At 38.0% G+C, this 20,437-nt stretch overlaps 1 protein-coding gene across 9 annotated transcripts in view; it reads right to left on the bottom strand.

The window, feature by feature from the left end:
• The window catches only part of Usp34 (ubiquitin specific peptidase 34), a 180,919-nt gene that overhangs the window by 140,793 nt on the left and 19,689 nt on the right, over positions 1 to 20,437 (bottom strand). For 7 of the 9 annotated variants that reach the window (XM_076547054.1, XM_076547052.1, XM_076547053.1 and 4 more), the window contains exons 3-5: positions 11,700 to 12,120; positions 4,111 to 4,161; positions 3,806 to 3,955 (exon numbers count right to left, since the gene is read on the bottom strand). In XM_076547054.1, the coding sequence (XP_076403169.1) occupies positions 3,806 to 3,955; positions 4,111 to 4,161; positions 11,700 to 12,120 (622 nt within the window). Of the gene's footprint in view, positions 1 to 3,805; positions 3,956 to 4,110; positions 4,162 to 11,699; positions 12,121 to 15,583; positions 15,668 to 20,437 lie in introns of those variants that run through there. The other 2 variants (XM_076547056.1, XM_076547055.1) reach the window with 2 other exon arrangements.

Raw genomic sequence — 20,437 nt, 5'->3', positions numbered from 1 at the left:
CTTAAAAAAAATCTTTACAGAAACATTTGCCTCCTTATAGAAGACTGAACACTGTAAAGATTAAGCCAAATAAAACCGAAGATTCATTGCGACCAAATGAGGTTTATTTATGTGCAAAATATAAAAAGTGACTCAAATTACAAAGATAGAAAATGAGCTCAAATGCTTCAAGAAAAATGGCATAGATTCTGTGTTTGCCTCACCATAAAGCAATATTTCTTACAAGTTCCAAAAATTAGGACAGAAAACAAGCAAACTAGAGGATGATGTCCAATAAGAATAAGCTTTGCAGGTTTACCTTTGCTCCCTCTTTGTGCTAATAAAATTCTAACAAGTCTCTAACCACACATTAATTATGTCATTAAAAGGGGGGAAAATGTTCTCTTCTCCCCATAACTTAATCACAGAGCTACTTTTTGATAAAATAACAAAAAAATATTTTTACAAACTGTCAACCTACTGTTTGATCTGGCATGGAAATATGTAAAAATACATAATCCTAAACTAATTTCTTATATTCAAAAGTTTCTATTAGTCCACTTGTAAAAACAGGGAGTGTGGGTGAGGCAAGATCTCATTATGTATCTCCAGCTGAATGGAACTATGTATGCAGACCAGACTCCCCTGCAATTCAGAGATCCCCCTGCCTCTGCATCTGAGTACTGGAATGAAAGGACACAACACCACACCTGGCAAGAGCAGTATTGAGACAGTTCAAACTATTCTGTCCACTGAAGTACTACTATTAAAACCACTATGACAAGCTTACATCTGATTATTTTTTTTATTAATAACTTAAGCTACATTATTTTCAAAAGCATGTTATTTGTAAGGATTATTTATTGTCTTCTTTGTACTTCTTTTCTCCAGATTACTAAATTTTAATTCTATGTCTAGATTTGAAATATTATTAATAAAAGATATTATGTTTGGGACAGGAAAACTCTGGATAAGAGCTAAAAGCTGAGGAAGGGTATTATAAACTAGAATCAAATTGAACCTAAAAATAAAGATAAAGCACCACCTGGGTCTCAGTAGGGAAACCTCCTCTTTTAATTCATGTTCTACTACTCTAATCTGCAATAACTTGAAGCTGCCTTTCCTAAAAACTTAAAGGTCAGAAGAGTAACAACAAAAGAAGGTATCTTTTCTTTCTGTCACTATAGCTATTATTTCTAAGAATGCATCCATACAACAGTGGACTATTTGTGCAAAATTGAGAAACGTTCTAACAATCAGACTAAGAACAAGCCAGCCAGGCATGATGGTGCACACCTCTAATCCCAACACTTGGGAAAGAGAGGCAAGTAGATCTGAGTTGGAGGGCAACCTGGTCTACATAGTGAGTGCCAGAACAGCCAAGACTATATAATGAGAGCCTGTCTTTAAAAAAAAGAAAAAAGTGAAGCACTCTAAAACAGACATAATAATCTAGTTCCCAAGAAATATAACTATTCTTTTACGGGACATGTAATCTACACTGTGAGAGAAATAAGGATGCAGTAAGGCCAGTCTATCTAGGCTAGATCATATACTAGGATTCATCAGCTTTTCTTTTTCTTTATAGGATCTTTACAGAAACTCTTTTGTTGCTTATCCCTCATTTCATTCCATATGAAAGTTCATGTAAATTTATAAAATCCCAAAGAGGGGCTATTTTCAAAAAAAAGAAATGGACATAAACAGTGTAAGGATAGTGATCACATAAACCAAGGGAATTGCAAATTTGAGGTCAGCCTGGGCTAAGTAACAATTTCAAACAAAAGACAAAGCCAACAACAAATCATAGTTCACATAATGACTAACAGAAGAAACTACTGTGTTCTAGATGGACATGATAGACAAAAAAAAAAAAAAAAACAACACTGAAAACTGAAATGTACAACGCCCATTAAAATTGACTAAAGACACTGTGTGGGAGGCAGGATTTCACTATACACAACACACTATCCTTGAATTCACACAGATCCATCTGCCTCTGCAATGCTGGTAGTTAAGGCATAATTTATATGCCCAGCATCACTTCGTGTTTGTTTGTAAACTTCAGGAAGGGTGGGATCAAAGAACCAAAGACAGGTTAAAAAAGTGTCAAAATGTCTAATGTTTGTAAGTTTTTAATTTAAATAAACTATTTTTCATTCGTTTTTAGTTTCTCAGAAAGGCTCATATACTCTAGGCTGAACTCCAACCTGCTTTATAGCCAAGGCTAGAATTGGTTAGGTTTTAAGGGAATAGGGCCAGAGGAAGCCAAAGAGAGTACAATTTCTACTGGCAAAATAAGTTAGAGTAACAGAAACAGTTAAATGTTTCATAGCTAAAATGAGTAATAACAGGTCGTTATTAAGTGCTTACACAGACATCAAGTGCTACCACACCAACTGTAAACTGAGTTTTCTTTTACATCTGTATTTACTATGTGAACACAGACACCTGCATGCCACAGCACACAAGGAGAAATCAAAGGATAACTCAGGAGATGTTCTCTCTTCAACCTTATGAAATCTGAGGACAGCACTAAACTCATCATGCCTGCCACAAGCACCTCACACCTTGCCAGACCAAGACTGCTTTTACTGTTCAAGTCCACTTAATGTTAAAAGACTCCTCTAAGAAAGACACCATCATCATTCTCACTTTAACATTAATAGTTAACATTTTAAACTGGAAAAAAAAACAAAAAAACAAAAACATAAAAACAAATGCAGCTGTAAATCCAAAGGGGCCTAGGCCAGCCAAGACTATAAAAGCAGGCCTTGCCAAACACACACACACAGTCTAAATGGTACATACAAGAGTACATACTACATATACTTCTGTGTTCAACTTTTTCAACACACAGAAAACACGGACTTATGGATTTAAAAATAATCTTGATAAAAATCACCAACTGCAGAAACAGGTAGGTAGGTCCACACATTCAGCAAATCTGAGCACTGCCAGTGCCCGCCCTCCCGCTCCAGTGCACTGTGGCACTGGGGACCAGAACTGGAAGCAAGGCAGCAAAAGGCTGACCAAGTACTTTCCATATACGGTTTATATGGTTAAAAATTATATTTGAATAATTATAACAAAATTCTGGTTTTGGTTAAATTACCTTTAACTTTAGCATACTCTTTTTGAAATGACCATAGTAAGTTAAAGGGGGAATACACAGGTAATAAAATTACTTCTCTCAGATAATTTTTACCGTTCTGACAGTGTAAATGGAAAAAGAAACATTACATCCTTTGATGTAATGTACAAGGAAGTTAGACATACTTCAACAATGAAGTAGATAGCCATCATTTAAATAACACAAAACACTAAGTAGCAAAAACTTTTCCCAGTACAAAAATTCCAAAGAAGGTTAATTTCAAAAAAAGCAACCTACCTTTGATTTTACATAAAAGAAATAAGAGTAATCTTTACCTATTTTAAATTTAAAAATTAATTTTATTCAAATTATAATTTTATTGCCTTTTAAAAACAGACTTACGCCGGGCGGTGGTGGCGCACGCCTTTAATCCCAGCACTCAGGAGGCAGAGCCAGGCGGATCTCTGTGAGTTCGAGGCCAGCCTGGGCTACCAAGTGAGTCCCAGGAAAGGTGCAAAGCTACACAGAGAAACCCTGTCTCGAAAAAACAAAACAAAAACAAAAACAAAACAAAAAAAAACAGACTTACATATTCAGTTTTTAAATTATGCAAAAGATTGCATATGCAAATTAATCAAAACATGACCATTTCTAGACAAAAAAAATTTCATGGCAGTGAAATGCAAGATATTGTGCTAAAAAATTTCAGAACTAATTCCAAATAATACTTACATTAGAAACAACTGTAATAAATGCATGTGCTATAAGAAACGGCAAAGTTTCAGGAGTTCCATACTCAAAGCAATCCTTCATGAGAGAAAGGCCATTTTTACCACAAAACAGACAGACATAACGAAGCAAATGCAAGGGTACTTCTACATCCTATAAAAACAAAGAAGTGTATCAGTTTTAAACTTATGAGAAATAATTTTCAATTTTGAAAAACAATGAAACAATAACTATCTAAAAACGAACTCAAAAGACAAAAGAAAACAAAATTTTCCATAAACTTTAGAATAAAGAAGATAAACACTTACATTCATATCACAGAATGCCCCTAATATGTTACTTTCTTGCGTCGATATATCCTAATTTTAAAAAAAGGAAATATTAGGTCATTATTAAATGACAATGAAAAAACACACAATTTTCTAACAGTGATCTTATAAAATCTCAGTGACTATTTTATAGCCATCGACAGCAACATCAACTCTGAAGTTACAGGAACGCAGCTCTGAAGTGCACCTAAAGCCTTCTTCAGAAAGCCTCCTGTAGTTCATCCCGTACACCGTCTTCCTCCTTCTGCTCAGTGCACAGCAAGTGCCAGGCAAAGGCTCTACAACTGAGCTGTGCCCCTAACCTTTCAGTTTTCTTTCTCTCTCTCTCTCTCTCTCTCTCTCTCTCTCTCTCTCTCTCTCTCTCTCTTTTTTCTTTTTTTTTTTTTTTTTGAGATAAGGTCTCTCTGGAGGAGCCCAGAATAGCCTTGAACTCATGACTTTCCTGTCTCCATCTTCACAGACCTACTACAATTACAGATGTGCACAACCACACTGGGTTTATTTTTCCTTCTGAAATAAAAAACAAACTGAACAATATACATTTTCCTTTAAAATCATGTTCTATCTCGGCAATTGCTGTGGTAAAGAATGCTTGCTTAGCATGTGTAAGATCCTGGTTGGATCGTAACCACTTCAAAAGAGTCAGGGTGACTCTCATAAAAATACAACTTAGATGATTTTCAAACTACAATCTGGAAGTAAAATCTCTAGAGAGACTACAGAATTCCCTAATGTATGTTCCATATCCAGCGGTGGTGGTGCACGCCTTTAATCCCACCATTAGGAAGCAGAGGCAAGCGGATCTCGAGTTCGAGGCCAGCCTAGTCAGACCTAAACAGAGAAACCCTGTCTTAAAGAAAAAAAAAAAGAAAAAAAAAAAAAATTTAACATCATTGGTAACCATAGAAGCAAACATGGTTTCTATGGGGTAAATAGTACCTTTCAATATTTAAGACATTAAATATCTGCTTTAGACCTACAGACAATCTTTTGAATGTTTCAATCTGAGTATCAAGAGAAATGCTGGAAAATGTTTGTATAATCATGCTCTCAGAAACTGCTAACAAATTTAAATGAAACTAATACCCATTGATCAGGTAAGTAAATGGTAGTACTAACACCGAATCCTAGAGAGCCTATCAAAAAGAAAACATACCAAAAACTGTGATGTGGTATAAGTTTGTCTGACTAAACTAGAGACGTATGATATACAGATTATACCTTTAAGAACCTGGTAAAAGCCAGGTAGTGGTAGTGCACACCTTTAAACCCTCTAGAGGCAAAGGCAGGAGAATCCGAGTTTGAGGCCAGCCTGGTCTACAGAGCAATTTCCAGGACAGCCAGAGCTACACAGAAAAACTGTCTCAACCCCCCCCTCCCCCGGGCCTGTTGAAAATAAAATGTATAAAAAAAAAAAAGCAGATTTGTATGTTCAAGAAAAAAAGGTAATACTACTCTGTCTCTATTAAAGAATAGAACTTGCCAGGTGATGGTGGCACAACGTTTAATCCCACCACTCAGGAAGCAGAGGCAGGTGGATCTCTGTGAGTTTGAGGCCAGCCTGGTCTACAGAGGGAAATCCAGGACAGCTGGGGATACACAGAGAAACCCTGTCTTGGAAAAAAAAAACAAAAACAGAACTTAGGATCAAGATCTAATTATCAGCCGGCAGTGGTGGCACACGCCTTTAATCCCAGCACTTGGGAGGCAGAGGCAAGCAGATCTCTGTGAGTTCGAGGCCAACCTGGGTTACAGAGTGAGTTCCAGGAAAGGCGCAAAACTACACAGAAAAACCCTGTCTCAAAAAACAAAAAACAAACAAATCTAATTATCAAAATTATTTGAAAACAGGATCAGGATCATACTACTGGATAGCATAGGCTGGCCTGGAATTGACAATCCTCTTGGCCTTGGCTTTCTAATGCTAGTTCAAGTATGCAATACCATGCCTCGCTGATCACATTTTAGGGGTACAATGGAATAGGATTTGAGACAGGGTCTCATATAGCCTAGGCTGGCTTTTGACTCCCAAAGCAGCCAGGGACAACCTTGAACTCTTAATCCTACCATCATCTGCCAAGAGCTAAGATAATAGGTGTGTAACAATATATATTTCTTTTTAGAGTCTAGAAAGATATGAACTAATTAGTAATTAGGTTAAAAGGCTGTTCTGTCACTGAGGAAGCATTGAAAAAAAAGATGAGGAACGGTTTTTAAAGCTTTTATTTTGTATATTCTGTTTCTAATTTGTCACACTACATTCATCTAAAAGAGATACCAAGAGAACGCATTCATTCATTCTTTACTATTACCTGTTCACATAAAGCTGAATTGTTGAAATAAGTCTGAAAATGACTAACAAATCACAGCACTCTCAGAACACTGCACAAGAACTAAAATTATGCAAATAAAAACACTTTCCAAAATAAGTATATAAAACCCATTTTTTTTTTAAAGTTTCTAATAACAGGGCCTCAAGTGACTCAAAAAATCTTTATGGTTGAGGATGCAGTTCAGTGACAGAACACTTGTCCAGCATGTACAAGGCTCTGGGTTCCGGTCTAAGCACCAGCAAGAACAATTTCAGAGTTTAAGAGCTCCCGTTGGTGGGGTTGGTGATTTAGCTCAGTGGTACAGCGCTTGCTGGGGGGGGGGGGGGGGGGGCACCGTTAAAATGCTGTCACTGACTATGAACCATGCTGGAATATTAGTTTCCATCAAGATTATTGGTGAGGAGCATGAACACAGTATGGAACTCTGAAAAGGCTTCTATCCTGATGACCTGTAATTTTTCTCAGTCCATATTCCTCCTCTGACCACTTGCTTTCTAGTGCTGGCATTTTAAGTATGTACAGCCAAGTCTAGATTACAATCTCACTATAAGCCTTATGTTTATCAAATGAAATTACATCACATTTTAGAAACAAACAAAACTTCATTAAAAAGTGGGTAATTAAAGAGTGAAGTAATTCTCTATCTAATAAAGCAAATATTGCTCCATAACTGAGTAATAAAAAACTGGATGTCACTGAGTTGAGAATTAAATTTGTGCTTAAAGTCAGTACTTAAACTAATAGTAACGGTTATATAATTGTGGGACTACATTTAAAAACAACTTGTAAAGCTTTAAAGATTTTAAAAAAGAATTAAGCATGATGACACACTCCTTTAATCGCAACACTTAGGAGATCTTTTGTCTATTTAGCAAGTTCTAGACTAGCCAGGGCTACAGAGTGAGACACTATCAAATAAATAAATAAAATGAATGAATGGATGGATGAATGGATAGATGGAATATATGAACAAAAAATGAGAAAAGCCTTACAAGAAAAATCATTTAGTAAAGGTGCTGCCAAGCCTGACAACTTGAATTTCATCAGGACCCACATGGTAGAAAGTGGGAACTGACTCATGTGTCCTCTAGCTTCTACAAATTCTTGAACGTGTGCGCACACATATACAATATACAAAAATAAAGTGTAATAAAATGTTTTTTAAAATTATTTTATGACAAGGTCCCACTAGGTATGTAGCCTAAGACGGCACTGTTTATTAAACATCGGCCCCAAAACAATTGTTGGTGTATACAAATTTGCAAATACATACAGTCTAACTCTAGAATATATGTAGACTACACCAAGATTGCAATCTAGGACTTTCTGAGGAACAAAAATAATAATTAAAAGCTAATTACATGATTACTATGATAGAAACAACAATTTTAGGGTATTTTTAAACAATGAATAAGAACAGAATATTTAATAAACATTACCTATACAAAATTCAATAAGAAAAGTCTTTTATGGGTTTTTTCAGTAAAATAACTTTAATTAAGTTTTTATAAAAAATTTGTTTTTAAATAAAAAATTTAATATTTCAATAAATAATTTTACCTCAAATATTTTATACCATCACTTTCAACCAAGAAACCCCATGAAATTGTCTTGAAAAACTGTAATAACAAGGCACTTTACTCCCAAAAAGTATTAAGCAGTAACTATGACATTTACAGACCATTATTTTTAAAATTCAAGAAGAAAAAAAAGGATCACTAATGATTAAACTGACATTAAGAACAAAGTAACAGATTCAGTATTACTCATAGTACTCTATAAAGAATTTCTTTCTGGTTTGGATGCTTTTGAACGCCAAGCTGTTCTAGAATTTACTACGGTTGGCCCAAGCTGGCCCCAAACGTTAGTGACTCTTTTGCCTCAGTTTCCTGAGAACTGGTATTAAAGGCATGAGCTAGCACATCCAGTTTCATTCAAAAAATTTGTAACCAGCAGGGTGTGGGGTGTGGAGGCAGAACTAGGTAGACTTTCGTGACTTCCAGGCCACCCTGGTCTACAATGAAAGCTCCAGGTGAGCTAAGCAGCTACAAAGTGAGGTTCTGCCCCACCAAAAAACTAATTAATTATATAGAATTAATTTCTGAGTAAAGTTCACATACCTAGGTTCCTAATGAAAGTATTTCTAGTATCTTTCAAAAGCAATTTGAAGCATGAAAACACAATTTACAATGCATTCTAATGATTAAATTTTTAAATAAAAATTAGCTTAATTTTTATTTCATGTGTACAGGTGCTTTGCCCACATGTAAATGAGTGCACCATGTGCAAACAGTGCCTTCACAGGCCACAAGAGAGTACAGATCCCCTGGAGCAGACAGTTGTAAGCTGCCGTGTAGGTGCTGGGAATCCAACCTGAGTCCTCTGGAAGAGCATCTCTCTCCAGCCCCTAAAGATCACGTTTTTTAGCAATTCATTTGTTAAAAAATCTGACACTTTTTGGTATGTTTAATGTATCTTATAATATTCTTTACAAAGTTTCTACACAGAAACAACACACTAAATTCTAGAAGAAAGCAGAATCTAGCTCAAAATGTTATTATGAATATTTCTAATAGGGATAACAACCATTTCATGGGCTATGGTTTCTCAGTACAATGTGAAAATAATCCAATAAAGGACTATTATTTTTCAGGTGAAGAAAAGTTGGTAGTATGAAGGTTACAGAAGATATAAGCTGAAAAAACGACAGACCTGAAAAAAACAATAAAGCTACCAGATTACAGTGGTGCACGTCTTTAATCCCAGCATTTGAGAGGCAGAGGCAGGTGGATCTCTGAGTTGAGGCCAGTCTGGTCTACAAAGGTAGCTCCAAGACAGTCATGGACACACAGAGAAACCCTGTCTTGGAAAACAACAAAAATCAATAAATTCCAGCACTCAGGAAACAGAAACAAGCACATCTCTGTGAGTTTGATGCCATCTTGGTCTACACAGCACATTCCAGACCAGCCAGGGCTACATAAGTGAAACCCTTTCAATAAATAAGTAAATAAACTGAATGCATGAATGAATGAATGAATGAAGCCAGCATGTGAATGATTAGCATCTCAGCATTATGGGAAGCAGAGTGTCCAAGATATGAATGAGGACTAGACATAGAGTTTAACTGACAGGGTCTTTGCCTAGCAAGTTCAAAGCCCTGTATTTTATCCCCAGCATCCCATAAGCAGATATGGTAATTTTGCTTATAATTCCAGCACCCAGGATGTACAATAGTGAGTTCAAGGTCATCTTCTACTACACAGTGAGTCTTAGGCCAACCTGAACCCAGTTTATAATCATAACAACAACACTACTTTCCTCCCCACCTAGAGACTCTCACCACTTCTTTGAATGCTGAAGGCCCTTATGAACTGTATCAATCACCAAAATGTGAAAAAATTTACTCTATGCCATTTCAGAGGAAACCAAGACGCCTTACAGCTTCTCCTTGTGCCTTCCTCAAACACTCCTAAAATCACAATGTAAAGAAAATTGTTCACCTGAGCAGAAGCCGAAGCCATGGAAGAAAATACAAGGAACCTATACAAAGCAGCCCAACTGGTGAGACTTACGACTTTAACCCATTCATCACTGAGTAAATGTAGTACAAGAATGAGTCCCACAAACCTGGCAAGTGAACTCCCATTCTCATAGAATGAAAAGCAATAAATGACTGTACTGAGGCAAATACAACACCACACAACTGTCTCAATTCCTTCTTTCTTTTTTAAATTTATTTTTATTTTATGTGCATTGGTGTTTTGCCTTGCCTGTTATGTATGCCTGTGTGAGGGTGTCAGGTCTCCTGGAACTGGAGTTACAGATGGTTGTGAGCTGCCAAGTGGGTACTGGGAATTGAACCCAGGTCCTTTGGAAGAGCAGTGAGAGCTCTTAACCACTGCCATCTCTTCAGTCCCCAATTTCTTCTTTCTATAAATACAATTATCTTCACAAATCTTAAATTACTAAGTTTCTGAAAATGCTCACAAAAATAACAGATACAGCTGGGCAGTGGTGGTGCAAGTCTTTAATTCCAGCACTTGGGAGGCAGAGGCAGGAGGATCTCCGTGAGTTCGAGGCCAGCCTGGTCTAACAAAGCGAGTTCCAGGACAGGCTCTAAAGTTACACAGAGAAACCCTGTCTCAAAAAAAACAAGCCCCCCCCCCCCAAAAAAAAAAAAGATACAGAATTAAACATCTAGCCTTACAAAAGAAAATACTTTTTTTTGTTTGTTTGTTTTTGTTTTTTTCGAGACAGGGTTTCTCTGTGCAGCTTTGCGCCTTTCCTGGAGCTCACTTGGTAGCCCAGGCTGGCCTCGAACTCACAGAGATCCGCCTGCCTCTGCCTCCCGAGTGCTGGGATTAAAGGCGTGCGCCACCAACGCCCGGCAAGAAAATACTTTTTAAAGTGTATAATTTGTTAAGCCCTGTTTGATGATTAAAAATTCTAGTCTGACATTAAAACCTCTATGTGGTTCTTTTACCACAACTACTTATTTTAATTTTATGTATATGTATGTGCTTAAGTGTATGTTTTCCCATCACATGTGTACAGGAACCTGAAGAGGTCAGAATCCCTGAAGAGGTTAGATCTCCTGGAACTAGAGCTGCAGACAGTTGTGGACCACTGAATGGGTGCTGGAAACAGAACCTGGGTCTTCTGCAACTATTATTTTTATTTACTTTTGATAGTGTTGGGACCTGAACTTAGGACCTCATGCAAATGATAGGCAAGCACTCCATCACTGAAGTCTATATTATTATTTTTTAAAGTCATAGAAGAGCATAAAAATGTTTAAATCACTTAAAATTTAAGTTCTGTAAATTCAATTATAAATATACAAATTTTCAACATAAACTGTTACAGAAAGGTCTGGAGAAAATAATTTTGACATCAGTAATTTTTAGAAAAATTTCCATCAAGCTGGGACATGATTGTGCACACCTGTATGTAATCCAAATTCTCAGGCTGAGGCAAAGGTATCAAACCTCAAGGCCAGCTCAAGGATACACAGAAAGTTCAAGGTCTATAGACTGCAGGACTATACAGCGAAACCCTGTCTCAAAGAAAAAAGAGGAAGGAAGGAGAGACAGGGGATGGAGTAGGGCAGGGTAGTCAGAAAGAGAGGTTACCATCAAAATAACTAGTTTCAGTCATCACAGGTAAGGAGAGGTCTGACAAGCTCAGCAGAACTTGGTAATATAAAAGAGCCATGGTATCTATTTTACATACCTCTATAGTAGGATGAGTATTATGCTTGTAAGCAGTATATAAGGGAAACTGAATTTGAAAAATTTTTGCTACACACAGTAATAGTTTTTCCTTCTCATCTGTACTCCATAAACTAAAAGGATCAGAACTCTTTGAAGATTCTTCCTCAGTCAGATTACAAATTCTTGCAGAGTTTGATTTTTTTTCTATTGATTTTTGTCTTTCTGCATTTCCTTCATTACATTCTCTATCTATACTCAGTGGTTCTTCCGCTTGATTACTCTCATCTTGCCACGTGGAATCTATGTTAATGGTAGCACAACGTTTACAAAGCTGGTCCCGGAGCACTTGAACTTGGGCAATCACTAAGTTAATAAGTGCACATACTACTTGGTTAAAAATCTCCAAATGCTTATATTCCTTGAAGCAGCACAGACATTGCCTATAAGAGAAAATAAAATGCAATAAATAAATGCTTCCTAGAGAGGGAACAATTATACATTTTAATAAGTAACAGAAGAAGCAAATACTAAAATACTTTTTTAAAATATCAATGTTTCCCCCTTCTGCTAGGGTAGTACTGTACTGACTTTTAATAACAGAATCACAGGCCAGTTATGATGACACATGCCTTTAATCCTAGCATTTGGGAAGCTGAGAGGCAGGTGGATCTCTGTGAATTCAAGGACAGCCAAGGTTATAGAGATCCTCTCTCAGAAAATAAAAAAAAGTAATAATAGTATAAATTTTTTGTTAATAAAGCTGTTTTTTTATATTCTACTAACAAACTTTATTATCTAGCTACATTTTTAAATGAACAATTTGCTTGAAGATCGCTTGGGGTGGGTATTCTGAACCTATCTCAAAGACCAGACATATTCACAAAACCCTCATATACACATTCATATACACAAAACCCTCTCTTCAATGCCAGTAAAAAACAAAAACAAAAAAACAGGAAGTGCCAAGTAAGTATTACATACATCCTAGTTCTTTTAAACAAGTTCAATTAATAGCTCAAGGCCTGGCATACTTCAGGTAACTAAAAATCTTGTTAATAATTAAATTATATACACAATAAGTACCTAATTTTAACTGTATTAGTATCCAAAGACTGAAGACAGATAATCAGCTATTATTCATGACTTATGCCTTGAAGTATTAGCAAAATGTCTCCACCACGGTCCAAATAGATCACCAGCACACTGTATGACCACACAGAAAAATAATCTCATTTTTATAGGTTTGATAAACTTGGGAGTATGACCAGAAAACCACTGGCACATTGTCATTTGTAAAGCAAACCCTAACTTTCTTCTTTGAGTGTAGAAGGGACTCATTTCCAATGAATAGCATGTGGTGGAAATTAAAGGATGGGACATCTAAGAATAGGTCATAAAGACATTGCAACCATGATGTCATTAATAACACTACAACTGCCTATAGCAAAAAATTATATGAGGCCTCCCCCAAGCACTAAATTTGACAGCAGATCCTCTAGCCCCATGAAAGTCTCCAGATGATATCTTGACTAAAACCTTATAATAAATCCACAGAATTAATCAACTATGCCATTCCAAAATTCCTATGCCACTGTGATCCTGTCTCTAATTACTTAATTAAATGCTATTTATGGAGGAATCTGTTACACTGATGAAATAAAAGTGCTTTTACTTCAAAGGTCTCTGCCAGTTATAAAAGTTCATATTACCACGCTGGGTAGCGGTGTCACACGCCTTTAATCCCAGCACTCAGGAAGCAGAGCCAGGCAGATCTCTGTGAGTTTGAGGCCAGAGCAAGACCCAGGACAGGCACCAAAAAAACGACACAGAGAAACCCTGTCTCAAAAAAAGGTTCATATTACCATGATTTCTAAGAAATTTTTTGGAGACAAGGTCTCACTATGTGGCTCTGGACGACCTAGAACTCACTATGTAGACCAGGTTGGCCTCAAACTCAGAGATTCACCTGCCTCTGACACCTAAATGCTAGGATTAAAGGTGTGTGCCACAACCCAGAAAGATTTTTCTTTCAGTCTTTCTCCATCTGGGGGGGGAGGGGGAGGGGGAGGGAGGAGGGAGAGGGAAGGAGAGAGAGAGTCTCAGTCTCAGAGTCAGTCTCTCTCTCTCTCTCTCTCTCTCTCTCTCTCTCTCTCTCTCTCTCTCTCTCTCTCTCTCTCTCTCTCTCTCGCCTCGGAAGGGCACAGGAGGGCATCAGATCCCCTGGGTCTGCAGTTACTGGCAGCTGTGAGCCACCAGACAGGGACGGTAGGAACTGAACCCGGGTCCTCTAGAAAACCAACAAGCCCTCTTAACCACTGAGCCATCTCTCCAGCCCCAACCCCCAAGCCATATTATAATTTGTATGAGGAAAAACAAATACAATGCTTTTACCCCAGCATCGAGAGGCAGATAGATCTCTCCGAGTTGAGGCCAGAGTGATTCCAAAGTAAGCTAGAACTACAAAGTGAGACACTCTCCCCCAGTCTTAAAACAAACAACAAAAATTATTCAAGGGCAATGGTGGCACCCGCCTTTAATTCCAGCACTAACTCATTAGGCAAAGGCAGGAGAATCTGTGAGTTCAAGGCCAGCCTGGTCTTCCAGGACAGTAAGAGCTACAGAAAAACCCTGAAAACAAACAAAAAAGTACTCATAATGTTTTTCTGCTAAACAGCCTGCCTACCTCTTATGTCCTATATCCCTTTTGTTCTTTTTCAATACTGGGGGTCAAATACAAAATTTCATGCATCCTGGGAAAGCCCTCTAACTGTCGAGCCACATCCCTGCCCATTTTTTTACACTGACAGGGTCCAGGCTGATCAGAATCCTCTTGCCTTAAGAACTCCAAAATTAGGGGATTACAGGCATGCACCACCACTCCAGACTCAGCGTCTTCCTATAATACTAACGGAAAATTATCTTTAAAGTGAGAAGCCACAGACTTAGGCATTTTTATTATTAAAGCTAGAATTTGAGTTCCTAAAGATCTTGGCTAAGACTTAGAAAAGGAAAGATAAATTTATTTTGAGAATTAGTTGTCAGAAAATGGGAATTGAGGCTGGAGATGGCTTAGTGGTTAATAACACTAATTGTTCTTCCAGAGGACCTGGTTTCAGTTTCCAGTGTCCACAGGGTGGATCACAACTGTCTATTATTCCAGTTCCACAGGATCCAAATGCCCTCTTCTGGCCTCTGCAGGCACCGTATGCATGTGGAACAGAGGAGATACATGTGGGCAAAATGTCCATAACATAAATTTTAAAAAAGAAGGGGGGGGGAGGGAATAAAAAGGAAATGGGAATTAAGGTGGGTGACAGTGAATGCCTTTAATCCTAGAATCAGGAAGGCACAAGCAGCTAGACCTGAAGGTTCTAGACCAACAAGAGTTCTAGACCACAGTGAGACCTTGTCGAGAAAAAACATTGGGAAGATCAGGAGTCAGGAGCCTGAACTCAGAGGTGTGCCTGCAGTACGACAGAAAAAGGAGTCAATACAAGGTTTCAAGCAACCTTCCTTGTCCAATAGCTAAACTATCACAGCCAAACTAAAGGATAGATCTCTTAGAAAATATGAGTCCATAAGAAAAGCCTACTTTGAGGCCAGCTGGTCTGCAAAATGAGTTTCAGATCAACCAAGCTACACAGTGAAACTCTGTCTCAAAAAAAAAAAAAGCCTGCTCACCATTTATACCTATCATAATAGTATAGATCATCATTTTAAGATGTCCCACCCACAGAGAATATCCAACTTTGCTGTGTCCTTGTCTTAACCATAAAGGACAGCCAAGAATAAGTCTTTTTAAAAGCAAAGAAAAGGACCAAAACAAACAATAAATAAAAAACTATCACCAAAGATGACAAAAACAAACAGTAAAAAGATTGAGCCTAGCTTGGTGGTACACACCTTTAATCCCTGAATTCAAGGCCAGCCTGGTTTATATAGCAGTTCCAGGATTCCAGGGCAGCCAGGGCTACAGAGTAAGACTCTCTCAAAACAGAAAAAAAAAAAAAAGAAAAAAATGTGAAATCCACAAAGAATCAATAAAAAGTTAAAATAATAATAATAATGAATTTAAAAAAAAAAAACTCAAAAGTAAATACAACATAGAATTTTCTAGTTTCCTTTCAATTCCTTTGATAAACTGTGTCCAAAAGCAACTCAGGGAAGGACAGGGCTCATTTGTGTTACAACTCCGGGTTACAATCCCTCACTGAGGAAGGACAAGGCAGAAGTCAGTCTGGAAGCAGAGGCCATGGAGAAAGGCTCCTTATTAGCACAGTCCCACAGCTTGCTCAGTGTGCTTTGTGATAAAACCCATGACACCCGCCACAGTGGGCCATGCCCTCCTATACCAATCATTAATCAAGAAAATGCCCATAGTCCTGGCATCTCTGCCATGCTGGGGTCTCCACTGCAGCTTAGGCTGCATGTTCACCAATGGCCTCTCCTGGGTTCCCTTCAAAGACTCCAACCCTGTACCACAGTGTCAAGCCTCAGCTTCTCTCCATGACACCTTCAATCCTGGGGCTTCCAAAGCAACTGAGGCTACACTTGAACCAATGACCTTTCCTGGCCTCTCACACCAAGCATCAGTCGCTCTCCATGATCCCTTTCAAAGGAAGCTTTCAGGGCCAGCACTTGGGAGGCAGAGGCAGGCACATCTGAGTTCAATGCCAGCTTAATCTACATACTGAGTTCCAAGACAGCCAAGGCTACAAGGTGAGACCCTGTCTTTAAAAAACAAAAGCCAACCCAACAACAACAATGTAACTTTTCACACAGCCAAAAGCAGCACCATGTGTAAGACTCTTAAACATTACCAAGTTCAACTGCCAACTTGAGAAACAGAATTGGCGCCTCTGGACTACAGCTTCTGTGTATTGGCCCTGAGGAAACTGTCCCAGTAAGCAAAGGTTTATTCAGTGTACTATCCTTCTGTTCAGAGCTGATTCTTCAGCCACAGCTGACCAGAAACCATACATATTATTAATTCAAACATCACCACAATGGCCCTGACACCGTTTTTGCTTCTCTCTGAAATTCCACAAGGCAGGCCTCTATCATGTGCACTTCTCTAAACACCATTGTCCAAGTTTCCACAGAACAGGCCATTAAAAGTTTTCATCAATGGCTTTTCCAGGCCGAAGTTCCCAACAATTCCACAGTCTTCCCCGACAACATGGTCATGTCTATCACTACAACAGCTGCAACAGCTGTCTGGTACCAACACTCGTCCTAGTTTGCTGTCTGTTACTGTGTAAAACACTTGCCAAAAGTGACTCCAGGAAAAAAAGGTTTGGCTTGGCTTACACTTCCTGATCCACAGTCCATCACTGAAAGAAGACAAGGCATGAAACTCAACCACTGCAGGAACCTGAAGACAGGAGCTAAACAGATTACCATGGAGCAATGCTGCTTACTAGCTTGCTCCTTAGGGCTTATTCCTACTTCAGGACCCCTGCACTGGGGTAGCACTGCCCACCATAAGCTGAGCCACCCCACATCGATCATTAATCAAGGAATATTCCACAATCTAATGGAAGCAATTTCTGAGTTGAGGTTACCTCTTTCCAGATGGCCATATATTATTTAAAGTCAATATAAATTAAGTAAAAAAAGAAAAAACACTAACCAATACAATCACAAGAAAGCAAAAACTTTAACTGTACTTTCTAATACTTAGAACCTAACAGATATTAGGTTATTAAAAGAATGAATGCTATAAAAACCAAAGGAGGGATTACAAAAACTGGGCCCTTTACAGTTGGGCAAAGAGCTCAATATTAGATCATTTGTCTTTGTATGTATGAGACCCTGGGTTCAACCCTAACCACCATTTAAGATAAAAGGCTTTTTAATTGTACTGTACATAGACTATTTGCATGTTTTTTTCTTTTTTTCCCCCTCCGGTTTTTCAAGACAGGGTTTCTCCGTATAGTTTTGGTGCCTGTCCTGGATCTCGCTCTGTAGACCAGACTGGCCTTGAATTCACAGAGATCCACCTGCCTCTACCTCCTGAATGCTGGGATTAAAGGCATGTGCCATCACCACCCTGCTTGTATGCCTTTTAAATAAATAAATCATTTATCATTTTAAAACCAATTAAAACCTTAGCAACTTATAATACATAACAGAAGGTCCAAACAGTGAAACTAAAACAATCTCCTCAAAAGAAAAACACAAGACTGATAGTGGGGAGAAAAAGGAAAGCATACATACAATCAAAGACCAATAATAGAAGACAGATGGAAGTCAGGAAATAAATAAAAATTCTCAAGGTTCTTTAGTAACTTTCTTTCAAATTATTGGAAGATTTAAATTTATATAAAGAGTACTAATGAAAGATGAAAACATTAAGATCAAAATTAAAGTGAAACTCAATGGAAATGTATTAAATGTATAGAATGCACAAAAATGAAATTACTAATCAGAAGGAATACATCTAAAGCATAAACACTAGTTCTAACAGATTAATAAGGAGTTTAAGATTTTTCATAAATGGTCATATGCTAATCCAATCAACCACAGCTTTTAGAGGTTCTTAAGTAAAGCCTAGATATTAGTTACTGAGACTTAATTATAGAGTAATTTTCTGCTGGAAGTAATACTTTCCCTTCTCATAAATCCCCTTCTGGTTTCCTGGAATCTGCTCTCCCTCCCACATGGATGTGCATATATAAAAAGTTGTAAGATTCAGGGCTGGAGACATGGCTCAGAGATTCAGAGCACTGGCTGTTCTTCCAGAGATCCTGAGTTCAATTCCCAGCAACCACATGGTGGCTCACAACCATCTGCAATGAGATCTGGTGCCCTCTTCTGGTGTGCAGACATGCATACAGGCAGAACACTGTATACATGATAGATAAATAAATCTTTAAAAAAAAAACAGTTTTAAGATTCACATGAGAGCATATATGATGTTTGTCTTTCTGAGTCTGGGTCACCTTACTTAATGTAATATTTCCCAGTTCAATACACTTTCCTGAAAATGGCATAATTTGGGGGGAGGGGGGTTAAACAGGGTTTCTCTGTGTAGCCCTGACTGTCCTGGAACTCACTCTGTAGACCAGGCTGGCCTTGAACTCAGAGATTCGCTTGCCTCTGCCTCCCATGTACTGGAATTAAAGAGGTGTGTGTTACGACCACCACCTAGATATTCTATTTTTCTTTACAGATGAATAAAATTTCACGTGTATATATATATATATATATATATATATATATATATATATATATCCCACATTTCCATTATCCATTCTTCTATTGATGGACATCTAGGTTTATTATATTTACCTGCTACTGTGAAAACAGTAACAAACATAGATAAGCAAGTATCTGTAATAAGATGTAGTCTTTCGGATAGATGTCCAGGAATTGTATAAATGGATGTGAAAGTTCTATTTGACAAGGCAGTGGTGGCGCATGTCTTTAATCCCAGCACTGGGGAGGCAGAGGCAGGTTGATCTCTGAGTTTGAGGCTAGCCTGATCTACAGATCGAGTTTCAGGACAGCCATGCCGTGGCTCCGGGGAGAAACCGTCTCAAGAAAAAGACAGTTCTATTTGCAGCTTACTGAGAAACCAGCACAACGGTTCTCACACAGGCTGCTCCCGTTTGCACTCCTCCCACCACTGCGTAGACCCCCTCTTTGCAGCTCACGCTGTCGGCTGTTTTAAGGTGACCACTTTCAGAACAGAAAGGCCTACCCAAACATACACCACTTACAATTTTTGAAATATAAGAGAGAAATCCTGACGCTTTCAAGGAGGGTAATTAATAGTGACAAGGGAAAGCTAAGGGGTTAAAAACTACTCAAACTGCTGGGCATCATGGCACACATCTACAGTTCTACACTCAGAAGACTGAGGTAGGAGAATCAAGTTTTAGCCCAACTCTGGGCCAACTAGAGCTACAGTGTTTCTAAAGGAGATTTAAAAAAAAAAAAAAAAAAAAAAAGGTAGCACTTCAGAAAAACAACACTGGATCCCTGAAATACAATGAAGTGCTACTTCCACAATTCTGAGAGAAAATAACTTTCCACCCAGAATCCTGTAGTCAACAAAAACATATGTAACAAAAGCACACACATAGACTAGACACTTTAGACATGCCAAGTCCAAAACTCGTGTTTTTCTATATAACTTTTCTCAGAAAAGGTCAAAGTAAAATAATAAAGCAATAAGCACTCAAAAATGCAACTGAGGAAACATAGCTAGGGAATAGTAAAGGCTTGAGGAGGAGTCTGAGGAGAAGCTAGCCTAAGAGCAGACAATACAAACTGAAATGCAAGGTTGCAGTGAGAGGCGACGGGACACAAAATAAAAACAACACTTCACCACTCAAAAGGGGTAAGAGTGGGGCAGCGGTGGCTCACACCTTTAATCCCAGCACTTGGGAGTCAGAGGCAGGAGGATCTCAGTGAGTTCGAGGCCAGCCTGGGCTATACAAAGCTACACAGAAAAACCCTATCTCAACCCCCCCCCCAAAAAAAAGAGCTTAGGAAGAATTTGTGATACATATACAGAAAATTATTCAAATGAAAAAAATTAGTAGAGACTCCATGAAACAAAAAAATGTCTAAAATATGAAATGAACTACTTAACATTTTGGTACCTCTTTGAACAGCATTTTTACTTTTACAAGTATCTAAGAATTGATAGCAACTATATTAAAAGGACATGATAAAGTAAAAGCCTATGTATCATAAAAGGAAGGTACAGTTTTTCCTAAAATTGATATGAAGCAAGAGCTGCAAGAT

This window comes from Peromyscus maniculatus, chromosome 10 (assembly GCF_049852395.1).
Source record: "Peromyscus maniculatus bairdii isolate BWxNUB_F1_BW_parent chromosome 10, HU_Pman_BW_mat_3.1, whole genome shotgun sequence".
NCBI lineage: Eukaryota > Metazoa > Chordata > Mammalia > Rodentia > Cricetidae > Peromyscus > Peromyscus maniculatus.
The sequence above is the reverse complement of the archived record's forward strand: the minus strand, read 5'-3'. Positions and strand labels throughout refer to the sequence as shown.